General features: G+C 35.8%; 1 protein-coding gene across 12 annotated transcripts in view; it reads left to right on the top strand.

Annotated features, from left to right (window-relative positions):
* Positions 1-20,772, top strand: part of TRIM37 (tripartite motif containing 37) — a 145,842-nt gene that overhangs the window by 58,437 nt on the left and 66,633 nt on the right. For all 12 annotated transcript variants that reach the window (XM_049637772.1, XM_049637778.1, XM_049637779.1 and 9 more), the window contains 5 exons: positions 1,281-1,357; positions 13,777-13,956; positions 17,637-17,751; positions 18,645-18,860; positions 20,101-20,237. In XM_049637772.1, coding sequence (XP_049493729.1) covers positions 1,281-1,357; positions 13,777-13,956; positions 17,637-17,751; positions 18,645-18,860; positions 20,101-20,237 — 725 coding nt within the window. The remainder of the gene's footprint in view (positions 1-1,280; positions 1,358-13,776; positions 13,957-17,636; positions 17,752-18,644; positions 18,861-20,100; positions 20,238-20,772) is intronic.

Here is a 20,772-nt window from a genome sequence, read left to right as displayed (position 1 = left end):
TAACCCCCCACTTTTCTCATTTGTTTTTTAAGCTGATCCCTTCTTTCTTCCTTCCTGGCCCCTCTGCAACCACTGATGTGTTTTTTTCACTATAGTTTTACTTTGCATAATTTCATATAATGGGATCATACAATACATAATTTTTTGTATCTCATTTTTTTCACTTAACTGATAATTCATTTATTCTTTACTGTGTATTGAGCATTTACCTCCTTTAACCCTGAAAGTTTCCTCAGGATCTTTTGAAGCATAGTAGCCTAGAAATGAAGGGGTTAGTAAGTACTTGTACTCCTCCATAGTCATATCCCAATAGACACTGGAGATGAATAATAAGAATCCTTCCTTCAATCCTCACAGTCTGGTTGGGAAAACATGTTTATATATGTAATTACAACAATGATAGTCATTTAGAAAGGTAGACACGTGAGCAAAATACTGAAGAAATAGAGAAGGAAGTTATTATCTTTGTAATAATCTCTGTAATACAAATTTAAACAACTTCTTAATCTTCAGACAGACTGTTATATGGAATGCTAACATATAAACATTATATAGAAATTATATTTAATTACTTTCAACATCAAGTGTTATCTTTTTGTTTTACTCACTTTTGGTTTTAAATATTTTTTGTCTCCTACCCAGTAAAGTTGAGGTTTTTTTCGTATTTGGTGTGTTGATTTTTCATGGAGGCTGATATTTAAGAGTTTTGTGTATGTTAGAACTCCTTTTTGTATGTTAGAATTCTTAACTCTTTTTTTAAAAACTTTTTTTAATGTTTTATTTATTTTTGAAGGAGAGAGACAGAGTGTGAGTTGGGGTTGGGGCAGAGAGAGAGGGAAACGCAGAATCCGAAGCAGGCTACAGGCTCTGAGCTGTCAGCACAGAGCCCTACATGGGGCTTGAACTCACGAACGGCAAGATTATGACCCAAGCTGAAATTGTTCACTTAACCAACTGCGCCACCCAGGTGCCCCTAGAATTCTTAACTTTTATCATAGTTGTTGACATTTTCCTTAGTTTGAATGCCTATATATTTTCATCATTTTCTTTTTTAATGTACAAAAGATTTAAATTATTAGAGATTTAAATCTGTTGGTCTTTTTATCTGTGTTACTGCTTTAATCGTAGAAGTATTTCCCAATCCAAATAGGAGATATTAATGTTTGCTTCGTTGTTGCTTAAATTTTTACACTTAAGTTGATCTAGAGTTTGTATTTGTATAACCTCTCTCTCTCTCTTTAATTATTGATGTGTAGTTGACTCTTCTTCCTTTTTTTAAGGATGGAAATGGAGTCGTTCGTGGTTACTACTTATCTGTGTTTCTGGAACTGTCAGCTGGCTTGCCTGAAACTTCCAAGTAAGACATGCAATTAAATAACAAACTTTAATGTGTGTTTATATGCATTCCTCTTAGGATTTTTTAACTTTTGTTAGTTACTGTATTGTTGTATCTGTTAAGATGTGTACTAGTATGGAATCCCTGGCATAGTATAGCACACACTGGCAGTTCTTTCTTTTTTTTTTTAATGTTTATTTATTTTTGAGAGTGAGGGAGAGCACATGTGAAGGGGGAGGGGCAGAGAGAGGTGGACAGAGGATCTGAAGTGGGCTCTGCACTGACAGCAGTGGGGCTCATACTCATGAACTGTGAGATCACAAACTGGCAGTTCTAAAACTGCCTCAGGAATACTCCTCTTTTTTTTTTTAACTCAATTTTTTTTAATTAAAAAAATTTCTAAATTTCTTTTTTGAGGGAGAGAGAGAGAAAAGTGGGGCTCATCCCAAGCAGAGCTCATGTTTGTTTGTTTGTTTTTTACGTGAAGTGGGGCTTGAGCTCACCCAGTGTGGGTCTTAAACTCACAAACCTTGAGATCATGACCTGAGCCAAAGTCAGATGCTTAATGACAACCACCCAGGCACCTGGACTCTTTATACTCTTAAATTTTATTGCAAACCCCAAAGAGGTTTTTTGGCTTTTGGTTTTTGTTCTTAATTTTTTTAAATTCAGTGTACGTTGGAAGGCCAGGTGTTCTTTTTTCTGTTTTGTGTTTGAGAGAGAGAGAGGATCCCGAGCAGGCTCTGTGTTGTGCAGAGCCTGACCTGGGGCTTGAACTCATGAACCAGGAGATCATGATGAGAGCCAAAATCAACCAGAAGCTTAACTGACTGAGCCACCCACATGGCCCAAGAGTTTTTTGTTTGTTTGTTTGTTTGTTTGTTTGTTTGAATATGGGTTATATCTGTTATTTTCTGAGTTAGAAATTAAAACTGAGAAAACCTTAAAAAAATGTTGTAAGTTCACTTTAAAATAATAAACCTATTGTATACTAACATAAATAATATTCTTGTGAAAGATAACTATTTTTCTTTCTTTTTTTTTTTTTTTTAATATATGAAATTTATTGTCAAGTTGGTTTCCATACAACACCCAGTGCTCATCCCAAAAGGTGCCCTCCTCAATACCCATCACCCACCCTTCCCTCCCTCCCACCCCCCATCAACCCTCAGTTCTCAGTTTTTAACAGTCTCTTATGCTTTGGCTCTCTCCCACTCTAACCTCTTTTTTTTTTTTTTGATAACTATTTTTCTAAAGCAAAATAATATTTGGTGAGAAAACTTGTACTATTTTGCATTTTTTGAAATGTCTTAATGTATAGCTTTAAAAAAGACAAATGGATCCTCACATTGGCTTCTATATTCACTTTGTTGCAATAAGTTCTTTGGTTGAAGTATATGTTTAAAATCTGGTCTCAGATTTTGAATATCATGGGTAGTTGGGAAAAGTCGTTTTTTTTTGTTTTGTTTTGTTTTTGATGAGATACAAACAATTCATATACCATAAAATTGACCTTATAAATAAGTGTACAGTTCAGTAGATTTTAGTATATTCAGTGAGTGCTGTAACTGTCACTGATAACTAATTTCAGAACTTTTATATTACCCCATGAAAAGACCCATTAGTAGTAACTTCCCTTCCCCCTTCTCCCCATTTCTTGGGAACCACTAATCTACTTTTTTTAAGGAGGAATATTTAGAAAAGCAGTTTTAGATAATTGTGAATTTTGGTATTACACCAAAGTTGAACAAGTTGTAGTTTGTTGAATGTAGTTTGTAATGGGGAATCTAGAACCATATCAGTGAATTTTATTTTACTCTACTGCAGTAAAATTTGTTGATGTGGTATGAGATGTCTGTTTCTAGCTATGATGGTGTAATAAGGAGATAACCCTTTCTCCTGCAAAAATCAAAAAAAGAAAGAAAGAAAAACAACACTTTCTGGACATGAGGCAACAAATGAAAGCAATCCTTTAGAAATAAGAAACAGATAAGCTGTATGATTGCCTCACCTTATATAGCCTTGAGAGAGTTTTCAGTCTGTAACATAGGGAGGAAGAGCTGAGGTAGAGTCTGGCAGACTCTCTGTGTTTGAGTGCCCAGGAAGACCAGTTTAGCTAGAATGTGTTGGACAGAATTCCAGAGAGGGGACAGCTCCACAGAGAACTCTGGAGATCTGTAGAGGGTTCCCTTAAATTTAGTGTTCTGCAGAGTACTGATCAGGGCACATGTATGAGGAAACTATCTGAGGTTCGGGAAAGAAGCATCTGAAAGATTAGAGGGAGTGGTGCCTGGTGCCCATAAGAGGTAGTAATGTGTCTGTTCTTACAACTGTAGTGGAGAAGCTTGTAATTCATGGGCACTAAATACAATAGTCAGGAAATTGTTGCTTCAGTAATGGAGAACTATTAGTACTAGACTGAACACTGCTCCCAACTCACCTAACAAAGAAAAAGCAAGGCCTGAAAGATCTTGTAACTAAATTGTGTCCCAGAGCAAAGTTCAAGAAAATTTATAGGATCACAAAATGTCTAGTACCTGAAAAAGTCAAATTTACAATATCTGATGTTCAGTCAAAGATTAATTGACATGTAAGGAGGCAGGAAAACATCAAAAATGAGGAGAGTAATCAGTCAAAATTGAGCAAGAACTATTTTTTTTTTAAGGATTATTTTAGGCTGATTATTTTTTTAAAGTTTATTTTTTTATTTTGAGAGAGACAGAGACAGAGACAGCGTGAGGGGAGGGGCAGAGAGAGAGAGAGAGAGAGACACTGAGAATCCCAAGCAGGCCCCAAGCTGCCTGCACAGAGCCTGACACCAGGCTCAAACTGGAGAAACTGAGATCATGACCTGAGCCAAAACCAGGAGTCAGATGCTTAACCCACTGAGCCACCCAGGCGCTCTAAACGATTTTTCTTTATGTAGATTACTTCTGTTGATGTTTTCAGAATTAGAAATTAAAACAAATTGATCTTTTATTCACTAAAAATAATTAAACCTATTGCATATTAAATATTTTTCTTAACATTTTTTTAAAATGTTTATTGATTTTGACAGAGAGAGTGTAAGTGTATGTGTGCAAGCGGGGGAGGGGCAAAGAGAGATGGGGAGAAGAATCCCAAGAAGAGTCCAAGCAGGGCTTGATCTCTGGAACCATGAGATCATGACCTGAGCCAAAATCAAGAGTCAGACGATTAACCAACTGAGCCACCCAGGTGTTCCTCTACTTTTCTCTTAAAGTAACACTCATCATTATATTTAGGTCTACATGGATTATCCAGGATAGTTCCCTCATCTGAAGATCTTTAGCTTAATCCCAGCTGTATACTCTCCTTTTTTGCTTGAAAAGTTAACAATCACACATTCCAGGGATTAAGATGTGGATATCTTGGGGTAGGGGGTAATATTCAGCCTACCGCAGCCATAAACTATAAAGCCACTATTAAAATGACAAAGACATATTGCTAATAAAGCAACAAAGGGGATAAAATGGATTTACAAACAAATACCTAAAGAAGGCAGAAAGAATTAATGGGTAACAAAAGAACAGATGGGATGAATACCCAAATGTATTCGTGTAAATTGTCTCACTACCCAGTTAAAAGGTAGAGATTGTCAACCAGCCTCCCCTGATTGACATTTATAGACTGATCAGACAGTAGCAGAAGTGCCCAGATTGTTTACCAAGAGAGGCCATATTCTGGGATATAAAACATATCTCAATAAATTTAAAAGGATTCAACTCATTCAAAGTATGTTCTCTTGCAATCATGGAATTAATTTAGATATTAACATACTGTATTTTGGAAATCTGAAATATTTGGAACTTAACACATTTCTAAATAACTCTGGATCAAAGAGGAAATCATAAGGGATTTTTTTAAAAGTATTTTGAACAACAAAGAATATTTTGAACCAAATGAAAATGAAAACATATTAAGATTTGTAGTGTGCTGCTAAAGTAGTAAGTAGAGGGAAATTTATAGCAATAAATGCCTATATACAGTTGACCTTTGAACAATATGGGTTTGAACAGTGCAAGGTTTGAACTGCAGGTTCATTTATACACAGATTTTTTTCAATAAATACAGTAAGTACAGTATTGTAATTGTATTTTCCTTACCTTTTTCTTAACATATTCTTTAGCTAACTTTGTTGTGAGAATATAGTATATGATACAAATAGCATACAGAATACACTTAATCAACTGTTTATGTTATTGGTAAGGCCTCTGGTCAACGGTGGTCTATTAAATTTTGGGGGAGTCAGAAGTCACACATTTTTGACTGTGTGGGGATCAGGGCCCCTAACCCCCCTACATTGTTGAAGGATTAGTTGGTAAAGTGAAAAGCAGAAAGGTTGCGAGTCCGTGATCTTAACATCTACTTTAAAAAACTAGAGAAAAGAAAAACAAGTTAAATGGAAGGTAAGCTGAAGAAAGGAAATTACAATAAAGATCAGAGCAGAATGCAATGAAATAAAAATTGAAAAAGCAATAGAGAAAATCCTTGAGATGAACACAAAATTAGACTAAACCTACATGATTGTGAGACTTACAGTAAAGCTACAGTATTAATATAGCATAGTGTTAACATAAGGATAGAAAAATTCATCAATGGAATATACCACATTCAGAAATAAGCTCACATTCATAAGCACAACGGATTTTTGATACAGATGCAAAGGTAATGCTGTGGAGAGAGTATAGTCTTGGTCCTTGAACATTTGGATATCTATATGCAAAGAACATAAACTTACACCCATACCTCATACTACATATGTAAATTAGTGAAAATTGACCATAGTCCTAGATGTAAATTCTAAAACAAAAAAACGTATAGAATATCTGTGACTTTGGGTTAGGCATTGCTGTTTTACAAACCAAAAGTATAATCTTTAAAAGAACACATTTACTAGACTTCATGAAAACCATGAAGTTCACCTCTTCAAGTTACATAGACTTTTATCCAGAATATATAAGGAACTCTCAAAACTCAGCAATTAAAAAATAAACAAGCTCCCTTCCCCCTGGGGACAAAACATTTGGCATCTCACTATGAAAGATATATTGATGGGAAAATAAACCTATTTAAAGTAATTAATAGAATTAGCCATTGGGGAAAGGGAAATTTACCGGCAATACACTACCAGTATACCCTATTGCATTAATCATTAGGGAAATGGAAGTTTATAAACAGTATGATACCACTATATCCTATTGCATTGGGTAAAATTAAAAAGATCATACTGGGCGGGGTGCCTGGGTGGCTCGGTTGGTTGAGTGTTTGACTTTTCATTTTGGCTCAGCTCATGATCTCACAGTTCGTGAGTTTGAGTGGGTTCTGGGCTGTTAGGAGCCTGCTTGAGAATCTCTTTCTCTCTCTCTGCCCCTCCCCTGCTGTCTCTCTGTCTTTCTCAAAAATAAACAAACATTTAAAGAAAGAAAAAAGATCATACCAAGTATTGGCAAGAATATATAGAAATTTGAAGTCGTGTACCTTCCTCATGGGAATGTAAAACAGTAACTACCACTTTTGTAAACTATTTGGTGATTTGTTAACAAGCTAACTATACACTTGCTACATGACTCAGCTAAGCCACTCCTAGATATTTACCCAAGAGAAAAGGGACTGTATGTCCACACAAGGATTTTTACTCAAATGTTCATAGCAGCTTTGTTTGTAATAGCCAGATAGAATCAACTCTAATTTCAATCAACAGCTGAATAGATAAATAAATTTTGGTGTGTCCCTACAATGGAATACCACTCAGCAATAAAGAGTTATGAACTATTGATACATGCAACAACATGAATGGTTTTTAAATTATTTGTGAAAGAAACTAGAATATGTATATATGATTCCACTAATGTAAAAACTCTAGAAAAATGCAAACTAATCTGTAGTGACAGAATGCATGTATGTAGTTGTTTGGAGATGGAGGGACAGACAGGGCTGGGGTTAGGTGGAGGAAAATGCTAAGGAAGGGAGCACAAAAGGCAGAGGAAACTGGGAAAGGATGTGTTTTGTATCTTGGTTGTAGTAATGGTTTAATGGGTATGTATTTATGTGTATGTGTGTATACATATAAAAATTACCAGATTGTGTAACTTCCTTTGTTATACTTCATTAAAGCTATTTACTCAAAAAACAAACAACAATGAGAACTTAATTGGTCTGTCTTGTACTTTGTTTTTTTTTGTGTGGGTGTGTTTTAAATTTTAGAGAGCAAGTGTGAGGAGGGGAGAGGGATAGGGAGGGAGGGAGGGAGAGAGAGAGACAGAGAGAAAGAGAGAGAGAGAGAGAGAGAGAGAGAGAGAGAGAGAGAGAGAGGATGAATCTTAAGCAGGCTCCGTGCTGAACCCAACAAAGGGCTCGATCCCACAACCCTGGGAACATGAGCTGAGCCAAAATCAAGGGTTAGATGCTCAACCAACTGAGCCACACAGGGGCCCCTAATCTGTCTTATACTTGGAATGGATGTTTTACTCATGTGTTGATCATTTAGAAAATAATAATTTACAGGGGCACCTGGGTGGCTCAGTCGCTTAAACGTCTGACTTTGACTCAGGTCATGATCTCACAGTTCTTGAGTTTGAGCCCTGCATTGGGCTTTGTGCTGACAGCTCAGAGCCTGGAGCCTGCTTCGGATTCTGTGTCTCCCTCTCTCTCTGCTTGCACTCTCTCTCAAAAATGATAAACATTAAAAAAAAGAAAATAATAATTTGCTAAATATACAGTTGACACATTTCATCATGTGATATTAAAGAATTACATTCATTGATATTACCATTTTTTATCAGGAGAGTCCTCAAGTGTTAGAAAACTTTTTTTTTTTTTTTACGTTTATTTATTTTGAGAGAGCTGGGGAGGAGCAAAGGGACAGGGAGAGAGAATCCCAAGCAGGCTTTGCACCGTCAGTGCAGAGCCTGACACGGGGCTCGAACTCACAACCGTGAGATTATGACCTGAGCTGAAATCTAGAGTCAGACCCTTAACTGACTGAGCCACGAAGGTGCCTCTGTTAGAAAGCTTTTTTTTTTTTTTTTAAATTTTTTTTTTTTTTAACGTTTATTTATTTTTGAGACAGAGAGAGACAGAGCATGAACAGGGGAGGGGCAGAGAGAGGGAGACACAGAATCTGAAACGGGCTCCAGGCTCTGAGCTGTCAGCACAGAGCCCGACGCGGGGCTTGAACTCACGGACCGTGAGATCATGACCTGAGCCGAAGTCGGACGCTTAACCGACTGAGCCACCCAGGCGCCCCTGTTAGAAAGCTTTTAAGCTCATGTAGCACCTCCAGATTTTCCAGAGTTAGGACTTTTTTATTTCAAAGCTTGTGTTTTATCATTGGCAACCAATATTGGAAGTTTTTTTCTTTAGATGTTTTGGTCCAGAAAATGTCTGCCAGATATCCACAACTGAATAACCCTTGTTTATTGTTGTTCTTTTAATTTGATATTACACACAAAAAAGTGAATTTGCAACTAAGTTAAAGTTATTTACCTAAGACAACCATTGTACGTGACTATACAGCAAAAGTACTTTATGTATGTGTCCCATTTTGTGACAGCAAGATGTGAGATTTAATAAAATGTATCAATTTTACTACTTCATCAAAAACATTCCTGAGAGACACTGGCATTTTGTTTCACTGTCTGAAAGTGTGTAGTACTGAATAATTTAATGACTTTAGTGGTACATTAAAAACAAATTTTTTTTAATGTTTATTTTTGAGAGAGAGACCAAGAGACAGAGCATGAGCAGGGAAGGGGCAGAGAGAGAGGGAGACACAGAATCTGAAGCAGGCTCCAGGCTCTGCGCTGTCAGCACAGAGCCCGACACAGGGCACAAACCCACAAACTGCGAGATCATGACCTGAGCCAAAGTTGGAAGCTTAACTGACTGAGCCACCCAGGTGCCCCTTTACTGGTACATTTTTAACTACTGTTCTTCTGCACCATTGTTCCGAATGTCCTCACAATGAAAGAGGCACACAACTTAATATTACGATAATGGTTGACATTTTGGATCTCTGAAAGGACCATTTAGGAGCTGACCCTTGGGCACACAGATTACATTTTAACAACTTCTGACATAGACTAACCTTAATGCAGAATATTCTTGCCCCTACTGGGGAGTCAAACTATGAATAGTGCTAGTGATATGGAAAGGATTCTGCCTTTGAATTACAAGTATGTTTTAGCTGTTGGCTTTGCTTCAAATCTCCTGTGTGATCTTTAGCAGTGGACTCACCTGTATTTTCTTTTTTTAATGTTTATTCATTTAGAGAAAGAAAGAAAGCACCTGCATGTGCCTGAGTGAGTGTGGGAGGGTCAGAGAGAGAATCCCAAGCAGGCTCTGTGCTGTCAGCGCAGAGCCTGACTCAGGGCTTGATCTTACTAGCTGTGAGATTATGACCTGAGCCAGAGTCAATAGTTGGCGCTTAAATGACAGAGCCACATAGGCGTGTCTCTAACCTGTGTTGTTATTATAACAGCTAACGTCTGCTATGTATTTACTTTATGCCAAGCACTGTGCTTTATAGTACCATTTTTCTTTACTATCCTCTTGTGAGCTGTAGGTTATATTAGTCCCATTTCACAGATGGTAATACAGTGATGGCTCAAATTATTCACTCAAGATCGGCATTGTTTAACAGCAGTCGGTTTAACACAGACTTTTTGGTTTCTGTATTGTTGTTGTTAACGACCAAGCTGTTTTGATTCTCTGAAATGAGCCATTTTGGTTGGAAAGTGGTTGATCGAGGGCAGAATTATAAGAATCTCAGTGATTACAGGATTTTGTTTGTGTCCCTGTTGCTACCATTAAATCTTGGGCCTCTCCTCATCTCTTGATTAAGCTATTTCTTGATCTATCTCTATTTCCTGTGTTGGAAAGTTTCCTTTCTCTGTTACTGATAGGTAGATTTTGTGACATTTCTGTTGCCTTTGGTACTGATTTTATTTCTGTGCTTTTATTGTTGATCATATACACTTCAGGAACCTAAAGTTCACATTGTCTTATAAACAGCAATAAATGTTATCAGTGATAATGAAACATTCAGGATACTGAGGTTGAAAAAGATTATGATTCATATATTTGTTAAATATTATCTAAATACTTTAGCGAGACCTTTCTATTCTGATAAAGTGACATCTTATTATCTGTTAATTCTCTTAACACTTCAATAAACCTAGAGGAAAGTTTTGAATACTTTTTCATTAATATTAAAATGTCATTCAGTTATGGAATTCAGAGTTGAACAGTGAAGTAGTTTAACTGCTAAAATATGAAATAAAACTTAAATCTTTGTGTCATTATCTAGTATATTTTAGTATCATCTGGGATGCTGCAGAAGTACTATCATAATTTCATTATGCTTAAGTATCTCTCTAAAGGTGTGTTGGCATACACGTGTATAGACTTTCAGAGAATATTTGCATATGAGTGACATCCTGAAATTAACTCTACAGTCCTTGCTGAGTGCCTTGTTTTAGAGAAGGGAATTTCTTTGAGTTGCTTAAGGAAAGAGTTGAACTTTTCCTGGAGGAGTAATTAAATAATTCTAAAATTTTTAAGTGAACAGTTATTATATTTATTCAGAGCCTTCAGTTTGGTAGAAGGAATATTCAAATTTAAGGTTTTAGTTTTATCTAAGATTGGGGTTTAGATGCTAAGTTAAGTATTTTAATTTGGATTAATTCCCACATTTGTTAGAAATACAAGTATGTATTTGTCATGATTTTAAAGAACTAAAGCTGGTAAAGGAACTTCTTTCATACATTATATGGTTTTTCATACAATGTGAGTTTTTACTTTTTTCTATTGATCTTTGTGCTCGCTTCGGCAGCACATACACTATTGATCTTAAACTTTTATCTGTTTTGAACCCAGATGTATTTGACTATCTGCATTAATGTATTCTCCCCCAGATTTTCAATATTCTTGATTGTTTTTCTGTGTATTTTGAGTTTTTCACTACTCATTTTAAAAATAGAAGTAACAAGTTAATATTGTAGAGGTGAAATTCATGTAACATATAATTAACCATTTTATTTTATTTATTTTTAATATGAAATTTATTGTCAAATTGGTTTCCATACAACACCCAGTGTTCATCCCAACAGGTGCCCTCCTTAATGCCCATCACCCACCAGGAGCTCCCCTCCCTCCCACTCCCTATCAACCCTCAGATTATTCTCCATTTTTAAGAGTCTCTTATGGTTTGGCTGCCTCCCTCTCTTTTTTTTTTTTTCCCTTCATCTCCCCCATGGTCTTCTGTTAAGTTTCTCAGGATACACATAAGAGTGAAAACATGGTATCTGTCTTTCTCTGTAGGACTTATTTCACTTAGCATAACACTCTCCAGTTCCATCCATATTGCTACAAAAGGCCATATTTCATTCTTTCTCATTGCCACGTAGTATTCCATTGTATATATAAACCACAACTTCTTTATCCATTCATCATTTGATGGACACTTAGGCTCTTTCCATGATTTGGCTATTGTTGAAAGTGCTGCTATAAACATTGGGGGTAGCAGTGCCCCTATGCATCAGCACTCCTGTATCCCTTGGGTAAATTCCAAGCAGTGCTATTGCTGGGTCATAGGGTAGATCTATTTTTAATTTTTTGAGGAACCTCCACACTGTTTTCCAGAAGTCAAGCTTTCACTTTTTGCAGATGACATATTATACATGGAAGACCCAATAGACTCCACCAAAAGTCTGCTAGAACTGATACATGAATTCAGCAATTCTCAGAATACAAAATCAATGTACAGAAATCAGTTGCATTCTTATACACTAATAATGAAGCAACAGAAAGACAAAGAAACTGATCCCATTCACAGTTGCACCAAGAATCATAAAATACCTAGGAATAAACCTAACCAAAGATGTAAAAGATCTGTATGCTGGAAACTATAGAAAGCTTATGAAGGAAATTGAAGAAGATATAAAGAAATGGAAAAACATTCCGTGCTCATGGATTGGAAGAATAATTAACCATTTTAAAATATACAATTCAGTGGAATTCAGTGCATGTAGAGTGTTGTAAACCATCACCTCTTTCTAATTTCAGAGTGTTTTCATCACCCCAGAACACCCCATACCCATTAAGTAAACACTCCATATTCCTTTCTTCCCCTATACCTAGATAAATACAATTTTGCTTTTTCTGTCTCTGTGTATTTGCCTATTGTGGATATTTCATATAGAAGATCCTATAGTCGGACCTTTTGTGTTTGGCGTCTGTTCACTTAGCATGGTGTTTTCAAGGTTTGCTCATGTTGAAGCATATACCAGAACATCATTCCTTTATATGACTGAATAATATCCAATTTTAAGTATATACTTCAATTTGTTTATCCATTCATCTGCTGATGGATATTTGGGTTGTATGCAACTTTTGGCTATTATGAGTAATCCCGTACAGTTTCTATATGGACATATGTTTTTGTTTCTTTTGAATATACATCTAGTATAGAATTGCAGGATTATATGGTAATTCTGTGTTTATAACATCTTTGGGGACTTGCCAAGCTTTTCCACAGTGACTGCACAATTCTATGTTTTCTACCAGCAATGTATGAGAGTTCATATTTCTCTACATCCTCACCAATATTTAATAATTTGTCATTTTTAATTATATTTTATTAGCACCCCTGTGAGTAAGTACCTTTGTTAAAGCAAAAGTAACTTTGAAAGTACTATTTTATACAAAATTTATTTATTTTTTGAGGTGCTATTTTATACCTGCTATATTGGTAAACATGTTTTTTAAATTTTTGTTAAGTTTTTAGTTATTTCTTTTTTTTTTATTTTTTTTTAACGTTTTGTTTATTTTTGAGACAGAGAGAGACAGAGCATGAATGGGGGGTGGTCAGAGAGAGAGGGAGACACAGAATCTGAAGCAGGCTCCAGGCTCTGAGCCGTCAGCCCAGAGCCTGACGCGGGGCTCGAACTCATGGACTGTGAGATCGTGACCTGAGCTGAAGTCGGACGCTTAACCGACTGAGCCACCCAGGCGCCCCTTTAGTTATTTCTTTTAAGAGAGAACACAAGTAGGGGAGGAACAGAGAGAGAGGGAGAGAGAGAATCCCAAGCAGGCTCTGCAGTGTCAGCACAGAGTACAATGCGGGGCTCAAACCTACAAGCCATGAGATCATGACCTGAGCTGAGTTGGATGCTCAACCAACTGAGCCACCCAGGCGCCTCTATTGGTAAACATTTTTAAGAGGGAAAAAGGACCTGGTGTCAATCATTTTGTCGGAACCCATTACAAAACTGGTGTCTTTATAAATGATAGTCATTTCTGAAAGAAATGTGTCAATAAGTTTTTTCTCAGGTTATTAATGACCTACTTAGTGTTTCAGTATGTTTGTCTTCTATTCTTGTTTATTAACTCTGTATTAATAGTCTGTTTTTCAAATTTAGGTATGAGTATCGTGTAGAGATGGTTCATCAGTCCTGCAATGATCCTACCAAAAATATCATTCGAGAATTTGCATCTGACTTTGAAGTTGGAGAATGCTGGGGTTATAATAGATTTTTCCGTTTGGACTTACTTGCCAATGAAGGATACTTGAATCGGCAAAATGATACAGTGATTTTAAGGTAATAGGAAACATTTGATATTGTTTTTATCATGGGGGAATAATGTCATCAGAACTTTATTTTGAAATTTATTAATTTAACAAACATGAATACTGAAATTCATACTAACTATAATCCTATTATGTTTTTGTTTCTTTTCAGAAGTCCTGTATAGTGAGTAATATAACTTAGAAATGTGCTTGACATCTAGTTAGTAATTCCATAGAAAGGAAACTACTACTTTTTTTTTTTTTTTAATATTTATTATTTTTGAAAGAGAGAGACAGAGTGCAAGTGGGAGAGGGGCAGAGAGAGAGAGAGAGAGAGAGAGGGACACAGAATCTAAAACAGGCTTCAGGCTCTGAGTTGTCAGTACAGAGCCCAACACGGGGCTTGAACTCAAGTACAGTGAGATCATGACCTAAGCCGAAGTCGGACACTTGACCAACTGAGCCACCCAGGCACCCCAGGAAACTACTGCTTCTTATAAGTAATGTTCCATTTACTTACCTATTGAACATCTAGCAACCTCCCCATTTGGAAATACAAAAATATTGAGGGATCAAGTGCTTATGTTTTTTCACTTGACATTGTATATTATATGTGGGTGACTGGTTTTACAAGCTTAAATTCACAAAATAATTTTCAGTTTCTTCCAGATAACACCAAATTAAAAGTAAGGAAATAGAAATGAAAATTCATGAAAACAAATTAAGTGATAAGTAGTTGGTGTGTTATTTGTAAGGAAGGACAACATAAACACTGACTATAAAACCGCACAGCCCTGTTTAATACTGGGGTACCTTGTATAAGTCAGACATTTTGGAGCATCATTACATGATGTTTTAATTTGATGATGACAATGAGAGCTTGAGTATTAAAAAAGTAGATTCAATTATGGTTTTTGGGGTTTTTTTAAGTTTATTTATTTTGTGAGAGACAGCAACTGGGGGAGGGGCACAGAGACCCCAATGTGGGGCTCAAATTCACGAACTGTGAGATCATGACCTGAGCTGAAGTCAGACACTTAAGTGATTAAGCCACCCAAGTGTCCTGATTCAATTATGTTTTGAACAATGTTTAACAGTTTAAGAAGTTTCCATGAAAATCATTTTCAGAGCTTTTTCCTTGGGATTGATTTGGTATACTCTTAATTTCCACTTATTCTGAGCTCTTTGATTCAGAGCATGCTGTAGGAGTTGCTGTTGTATGAACCTTTACTCGTATGTGTTCTTCATAACCCTTTTGGGAGAATGAATAAGTGATAAAAGAGTATTGCATTTTCAGTGTAGGAAAAAAGATTCTTGTTTTTGTCTTCGTTTGGGGAATTATTTTAGTTCCATTTTATAACCTTTCAGGGTTTTGTTATTACTATTATTATTTGCCAAAACAAATAGTTTGTTGCTATTCCATACTTTACCATAGGGAAGATAGCAAAATTATTCAGCCATCAATTTGACCAGCCCACAAAAGGGCCTTTAAAAAAAAATGTTTATTTATTTATTTTGAGAGAGAGAGAGAGAGAGAGAGGGCAGGAGAGGGGCAAAGAGAGAGGGAGAGAGAATCCCATGCTGTCAACATGGAGCCTAATGTGGGGTTCTGTCCCACAACCCTGGGATCATGACCTGACCTGAAATCAGGCATCAGACACTTAACTAAGTCACCCAAGTGCCCCAAGAGCTTTTTTTTTTTTTTTTTTTTTTTTTTTTTTAAATCCTTAGTCCTCTCCTTATTGGAGTCATAGTAATGTTGAATCTTTCTGGTGGAAATCTGTGTAATAGTTTCTTTTTTTTTTAAATGCAATTTAGCCCAAATTCTAATTCTTTATTTAGGCCATCCCTATTTATAACAAAACTTTTACTTACAGGCTTGAATATTAGTGCAGGAACAGATTCCTATTGTAATATCTTATTATCATTTATACAGCAATGTTTACTGAGTGGCAGTGGGTTAATATTAAGAAAGAATAAGATGGATTTTGTCCTCAGGAAAATCCAGATGAAATGGGTAGATAAAAACAATTTTTTCTAAAAGATAGTGCTATAATAGCAGTATAAATAAATTGCTGTAGGATTCGTGGAGGGGAGGCTTTTAATTATCTTATTGCTCATAATATTTAATGGGAGATCGCTGAAAATTTGAACCTCAATTCAAAATTCTGAAGGAATTTTAAATGTACATATCAGAAAGTTACTTAAGGCTTTTCTACAACTACATATGAATAAATATGTATTTTATTCTCTTTTTGTTAAATGAGAAAGTTAAGGAATTTTACCTGTTGCTTGCTTTTGTTTTGATGATACATATACTAACTAATGATAATGTGTGGGCTTGGCTGTAGTTCATTAGGTATTCAAAAGTAATAGTCTTTTGGAAGTCTTACCAGTGTATACTGAGTAGGCAGTATCCACTTAAGCTAGTGATTGAGTGAATAATCTCTGACCTCTAATGCCTGAGTATGCTTGACTGGAAATAGTTATCTGCTGCAGATAATTCTAGATGGTCAGTAGATTCCTATACTAGCTTTAAAATGTTACGAAAAATGGAATAGTATTTAACATAAAGGTGACGAGACTGGAAAGAGGATTTGCAGGCTTCCAAGTTAGTCTTTTCTCTTGGGACTCTTCCTTTCTTTAGAAACATCTTTACATGTTACTGAAAATTTTTTCATTATAAATAGACTCATTTTCATTCATCTGACGTAGGTAGAGATTCTTTGCATTAGTAGGTATTAGTGTTTTAAAAGTACAGATAACTCTGAAAAGATTGAGATCCTATCACTTACCCATTAAAATCCTTTATTATACTTGTTTTTTTCCCTAACCCTCCTGAAATATGCTGTATTGTGATATATGGAGGGTTGATTTAAGCTGCTATCTGGAGGGGTTTAGAATATAGGTTATTTAGAGGATGCAACTCTTTGGGGGACAGTAAAGCAGTCCTGGGTAGTTGATCCTTTAAATTATTTTTTTATTGAGGAGTAAGAAAAATGGGAACATGAGATGGAGGCAGGAAAGAAAAAAAACAGAGTCTAAAACAAACTTTGCCTATTTTTGTAGTGCCTGGCCTAAGCAAGAAAGGGGAAGGAAAGCATTAGCTTCTTTCTTCCTGCATAGCATGGTCTTCCCATCTCATGATCAACAATGTATTTGAACTAGTAGTTTGGGAGCTTTAACCATGATATGTAATGTTATTTCTTTACAAAAGTATAGTTTGAATTTAGACAACTGACTTGAAGATAACTTTTTTCTTCCAAGTTTTTATTTAAATTCAAGTTAGTTAACATATAGTGCATTGGTTTCAGGAGCAGAGCTTAGTGATTCATCACTTACATATAACACCCAGTGCTCATCACAACAAGTGCCCTCCTTAATACCCATTACCCATTTAGCGCTCTAAACCCCTCCCCCCCCCCCCCCCCCCCCACGCCAGCAACTCTCAGTTTCTTCTCTATTGTTAAGAGTCTGTTATGGTTTGCCTCCCTCTTGAAGAGAACTTCTCAGAACATTATGTCATTCTAATTTGTAAACTATATGTATAAATGGTTGATACCAGCAGCTCTGAATTCAATTTGAATTTTAGCTTTGTTGTAATGTAGTCAAGTAAACTTAAAATTATAGAATTTATAGTTATAGATTCAAGGCTTGGTTGATAATATTTTACTGTTTGGATCACGTTTCATGTGCAGTTCTTCTTTTAAGGTTTCAGGTTCGTTCTCCAACTTTCTTTCAAAAATGCCGGGACCAGCATTGGTATATTACTCAATTAGAAGCTGCACAAACTAGCTATATCCAACAAATAAATAACCTTAAAGAGGTAAGGAAAAAATGTATTTTGGGTTTAGTGTTTCATATTGTGTTATTGGCCTGATACATTTGTAATTAGATTTTGTAATTTTGTAGAAAAGTCCAATTATCTTATTCTCCCATCTACTTCCCACCTTTGAGCCTCTAATTTTACACTCTTCACAGTTTGTTAGCCATTAGCCACATATGGCTATGCAAACTTAATTAAAATAAAAAATTCAGTTCTTTAGTTGCACTGGCCACATTTCAAGTGCTTCTATTGGGCATTGCACATATAGAACATTTCCGTACTGTATTGGACAGTGCTGCTCTCATTGAGGTAAACATTTTGTGTTTTTCTCAATGACTTGAGTATTTCTGTTTTCCATGCTGTCATGAAGTCAAAGGATTCTAAGTTATAGAATAATTGAAAATTGCCACATCTTGAATTTTCACTATTCTTGAATGGAGCATTATGGAGGATCAGTTAAGGAATTTTTATCTTACAGTGGTAAACTACATTATGTAAGGGATTCTTCTTTCTGCCAGTGGAAATTGAGATGGGGTAATAGGATTGAAGTGCTGAGAATGGTTAATAGAAAAGGGAGGAAATATGAATGAATACATGCTTTGAGAGATTTTCATGTTAAGTGTACTATTTAAAACTGCTTATATTTATTGACTTTACAGTTTGCTAATTGTATGTGCAGCTTGGGCTGCATATAAGAAGAATGAGGGTAAATTGGGCAGATTTTTTTTTTTGCCATAGATTTTTCCATAAGCAAAACCTGGAGGGAGTGAGAGAAATGGTTCAAAAATGTTTTTAGGAACATCTGGATATATCTTTTTACTGAAAATATTTTTACTGTACCAGGGAACTCTTCTTTTGACTCATGTGTATGTGTGCTGTTATTGTTTTAAAAGAGACTTACTATTGAGTTATCTCGAAGTCAGAAATCAAGAGATTTGTCACCACCAGATAATCATCTGAGCCCCCAAAATGATGACACTCCTGAGACACGTGCTAAGAAGTCTGTGCCGTGCACTGATATGCTTCTCCAGGATGGTCCTACTACAGCTTCTGTAAGAGATGTCAAAGAGGATGAAGAAGAGGAAAAGATTCAGAATGAAGATTATCATGTAATAATTAGACTTGTTTTAGATTCATTTTGTGCTTTGTAAGAGAAATGATAAGACCATGGTTTCCAACATATATAGAGGAATCAATATACTGAAAGACTTCTCCATTTATTTTCTTTAGTAGAGTATGCCCTTCTGTAAATATTAAGTCAGAAGTTGAATCAAAATGTTACAAGGCTCTAAAGTTAATTTATTATAGAAAACGTATGTTCTACCAAACAAACTGACACACATTCTGGAAAATATACAACTATACAAATTGTGGAATTAACAAATCTGATCTATTTCCATTCACTAAAACTAGTACAGTACCTTATTTTTGCATATGTAGGTAGAATCATTTAGGATTTGGGAGATAGCCAGGTTTTATGCTAGATAAACAACAACCAGAATGAGAATTTGAGAAGTGATTGTTACTGTTTAAAGTTATGGGTACCTGGGTGGCTCACTTGGTTAAGCATCCAACTCTTGTTTTTGGCTCACGTCATGATCTCATGGTTCATGGGATTGAGCCCTCTCTGTCAGCACACAGCCTGCTTAGGATTCTCTCTCTGCCCCTTCCCCGCTCTCCCACTCTTTCTGTCAAAATAAATAAACATAAAAAAGAATAGAGTTGAAAAGTAAGACAGTGATGCAGAGACCAGCTTTTGTTGTTATAGTTGTTATTTATAAGATAGGACACTTCAAGTATGTACTAAAATGAAGGAGCCAGTGGGGAGAGAGGTAAGTTAAGGTATTGACAAAACAAACTATTTAAGGAGATAATGGAGCACTCAGGTGAAGCAATTAACCTGTGAAAGGGGTGTTAATGGAATTAATGATGGGGTTTGGAGGTAGGGCAGGTAAAATTTGGGGGTATTTACACATAATAACCAGTGTGTTTTTCTATGCAGATAGGTGACAAGAGTTTTATGATGTCCTTGATGTTAGAGATTAGGTCGGACTACAGGATGATGGTTTGAAATGTTACCCTGTGAAGAGCCTCATTGGCATCTGCAGTGGAGTATATGAAGCATCTCTAGTCACATTGAAGGCCTAACTGAAAGTGGCAGCAATAAGTTATTAGTGGAACCAGATAATGTGGTTGTGTGCTGTTCTCTAATGGGCTCAACTGCCTATGCACAGGAGAGAGAATTCTGATCATTTCATTATTCTTTGGTGCTTGGTCCATTGGCTGGATCAGATGATCAATGAGTAAAAACATTTGAGATAGAAGTCTTGTTTCTTTGCCTTGATCTAGCATGAACTTTCAGATGGAGATCTGGATCTGGATCTTGTTGGTGAAGATGAAGTGAATCACCTCGATGGCAGCAGTTCCTCTGCCAGCTCCACAGCAACAAGTAACACAGAAGAAAATGACATTGATGAAGAAACTATGTGAGTGTCTCACATTAACATCCATAAAGCATCTAAGTAGTAATTATTAGAAGCATATTAACTAAATTTGGGCCTAAAAGTGGAGATACTCAGCATGTTTACTTGCTGTAGAGTATCTTATATAAATGAAGGAACTTGAAGGAAAGATAGTTTTCCTTCTTTACACCTCTGGGTTCCAAACTTAGCTTTAGTTTTTCTTTTTAATTTTTCAATTATTCAATTTAAGAAAAATGGAGAAAATGCTAGATAACAATTCCCATATTCCCTTTGTCCAGATTAATTCCCCAAATGTTAATATTTTGCTTAGTTCCTCTTTTCTGTATTTTTTAAAAATATTTTTTGGTGAGACTTTCGAGTTAGGTGAATATACTTTTCGTTGTGTACTATGTTTCCTATGTAACTACAGTATAGTTATCAAACTCAGGATTTAACATTGATGTAATACTATAATCTGTTACCTTTTAAAAATTTGCCATTGATGTCCTTTGGTCTAGGATCCAAAGCGGTATTACATTACTTTTAGTTAAGTTTCTTT

The sequence above is a fragment of the Panthera uncia genome, chromosome E1 (genome assembly GCF_023721935.1).
Source record: "Panthera uncia isolate 11264 chromosome E1, Puncia_PCG_1.0, whole genome shotgun sequence".
In the NCBI taxonomy this organism is placed as follows: domain Eukaryota; kingdom Metazoa; phylum Chordata; class Mammalia; order Carnivora; family Felidae; genus Panthera; species Panthera uncia.
This window is presented reverse-complemented; position numbering and strand designations above follow the sequence as displayed.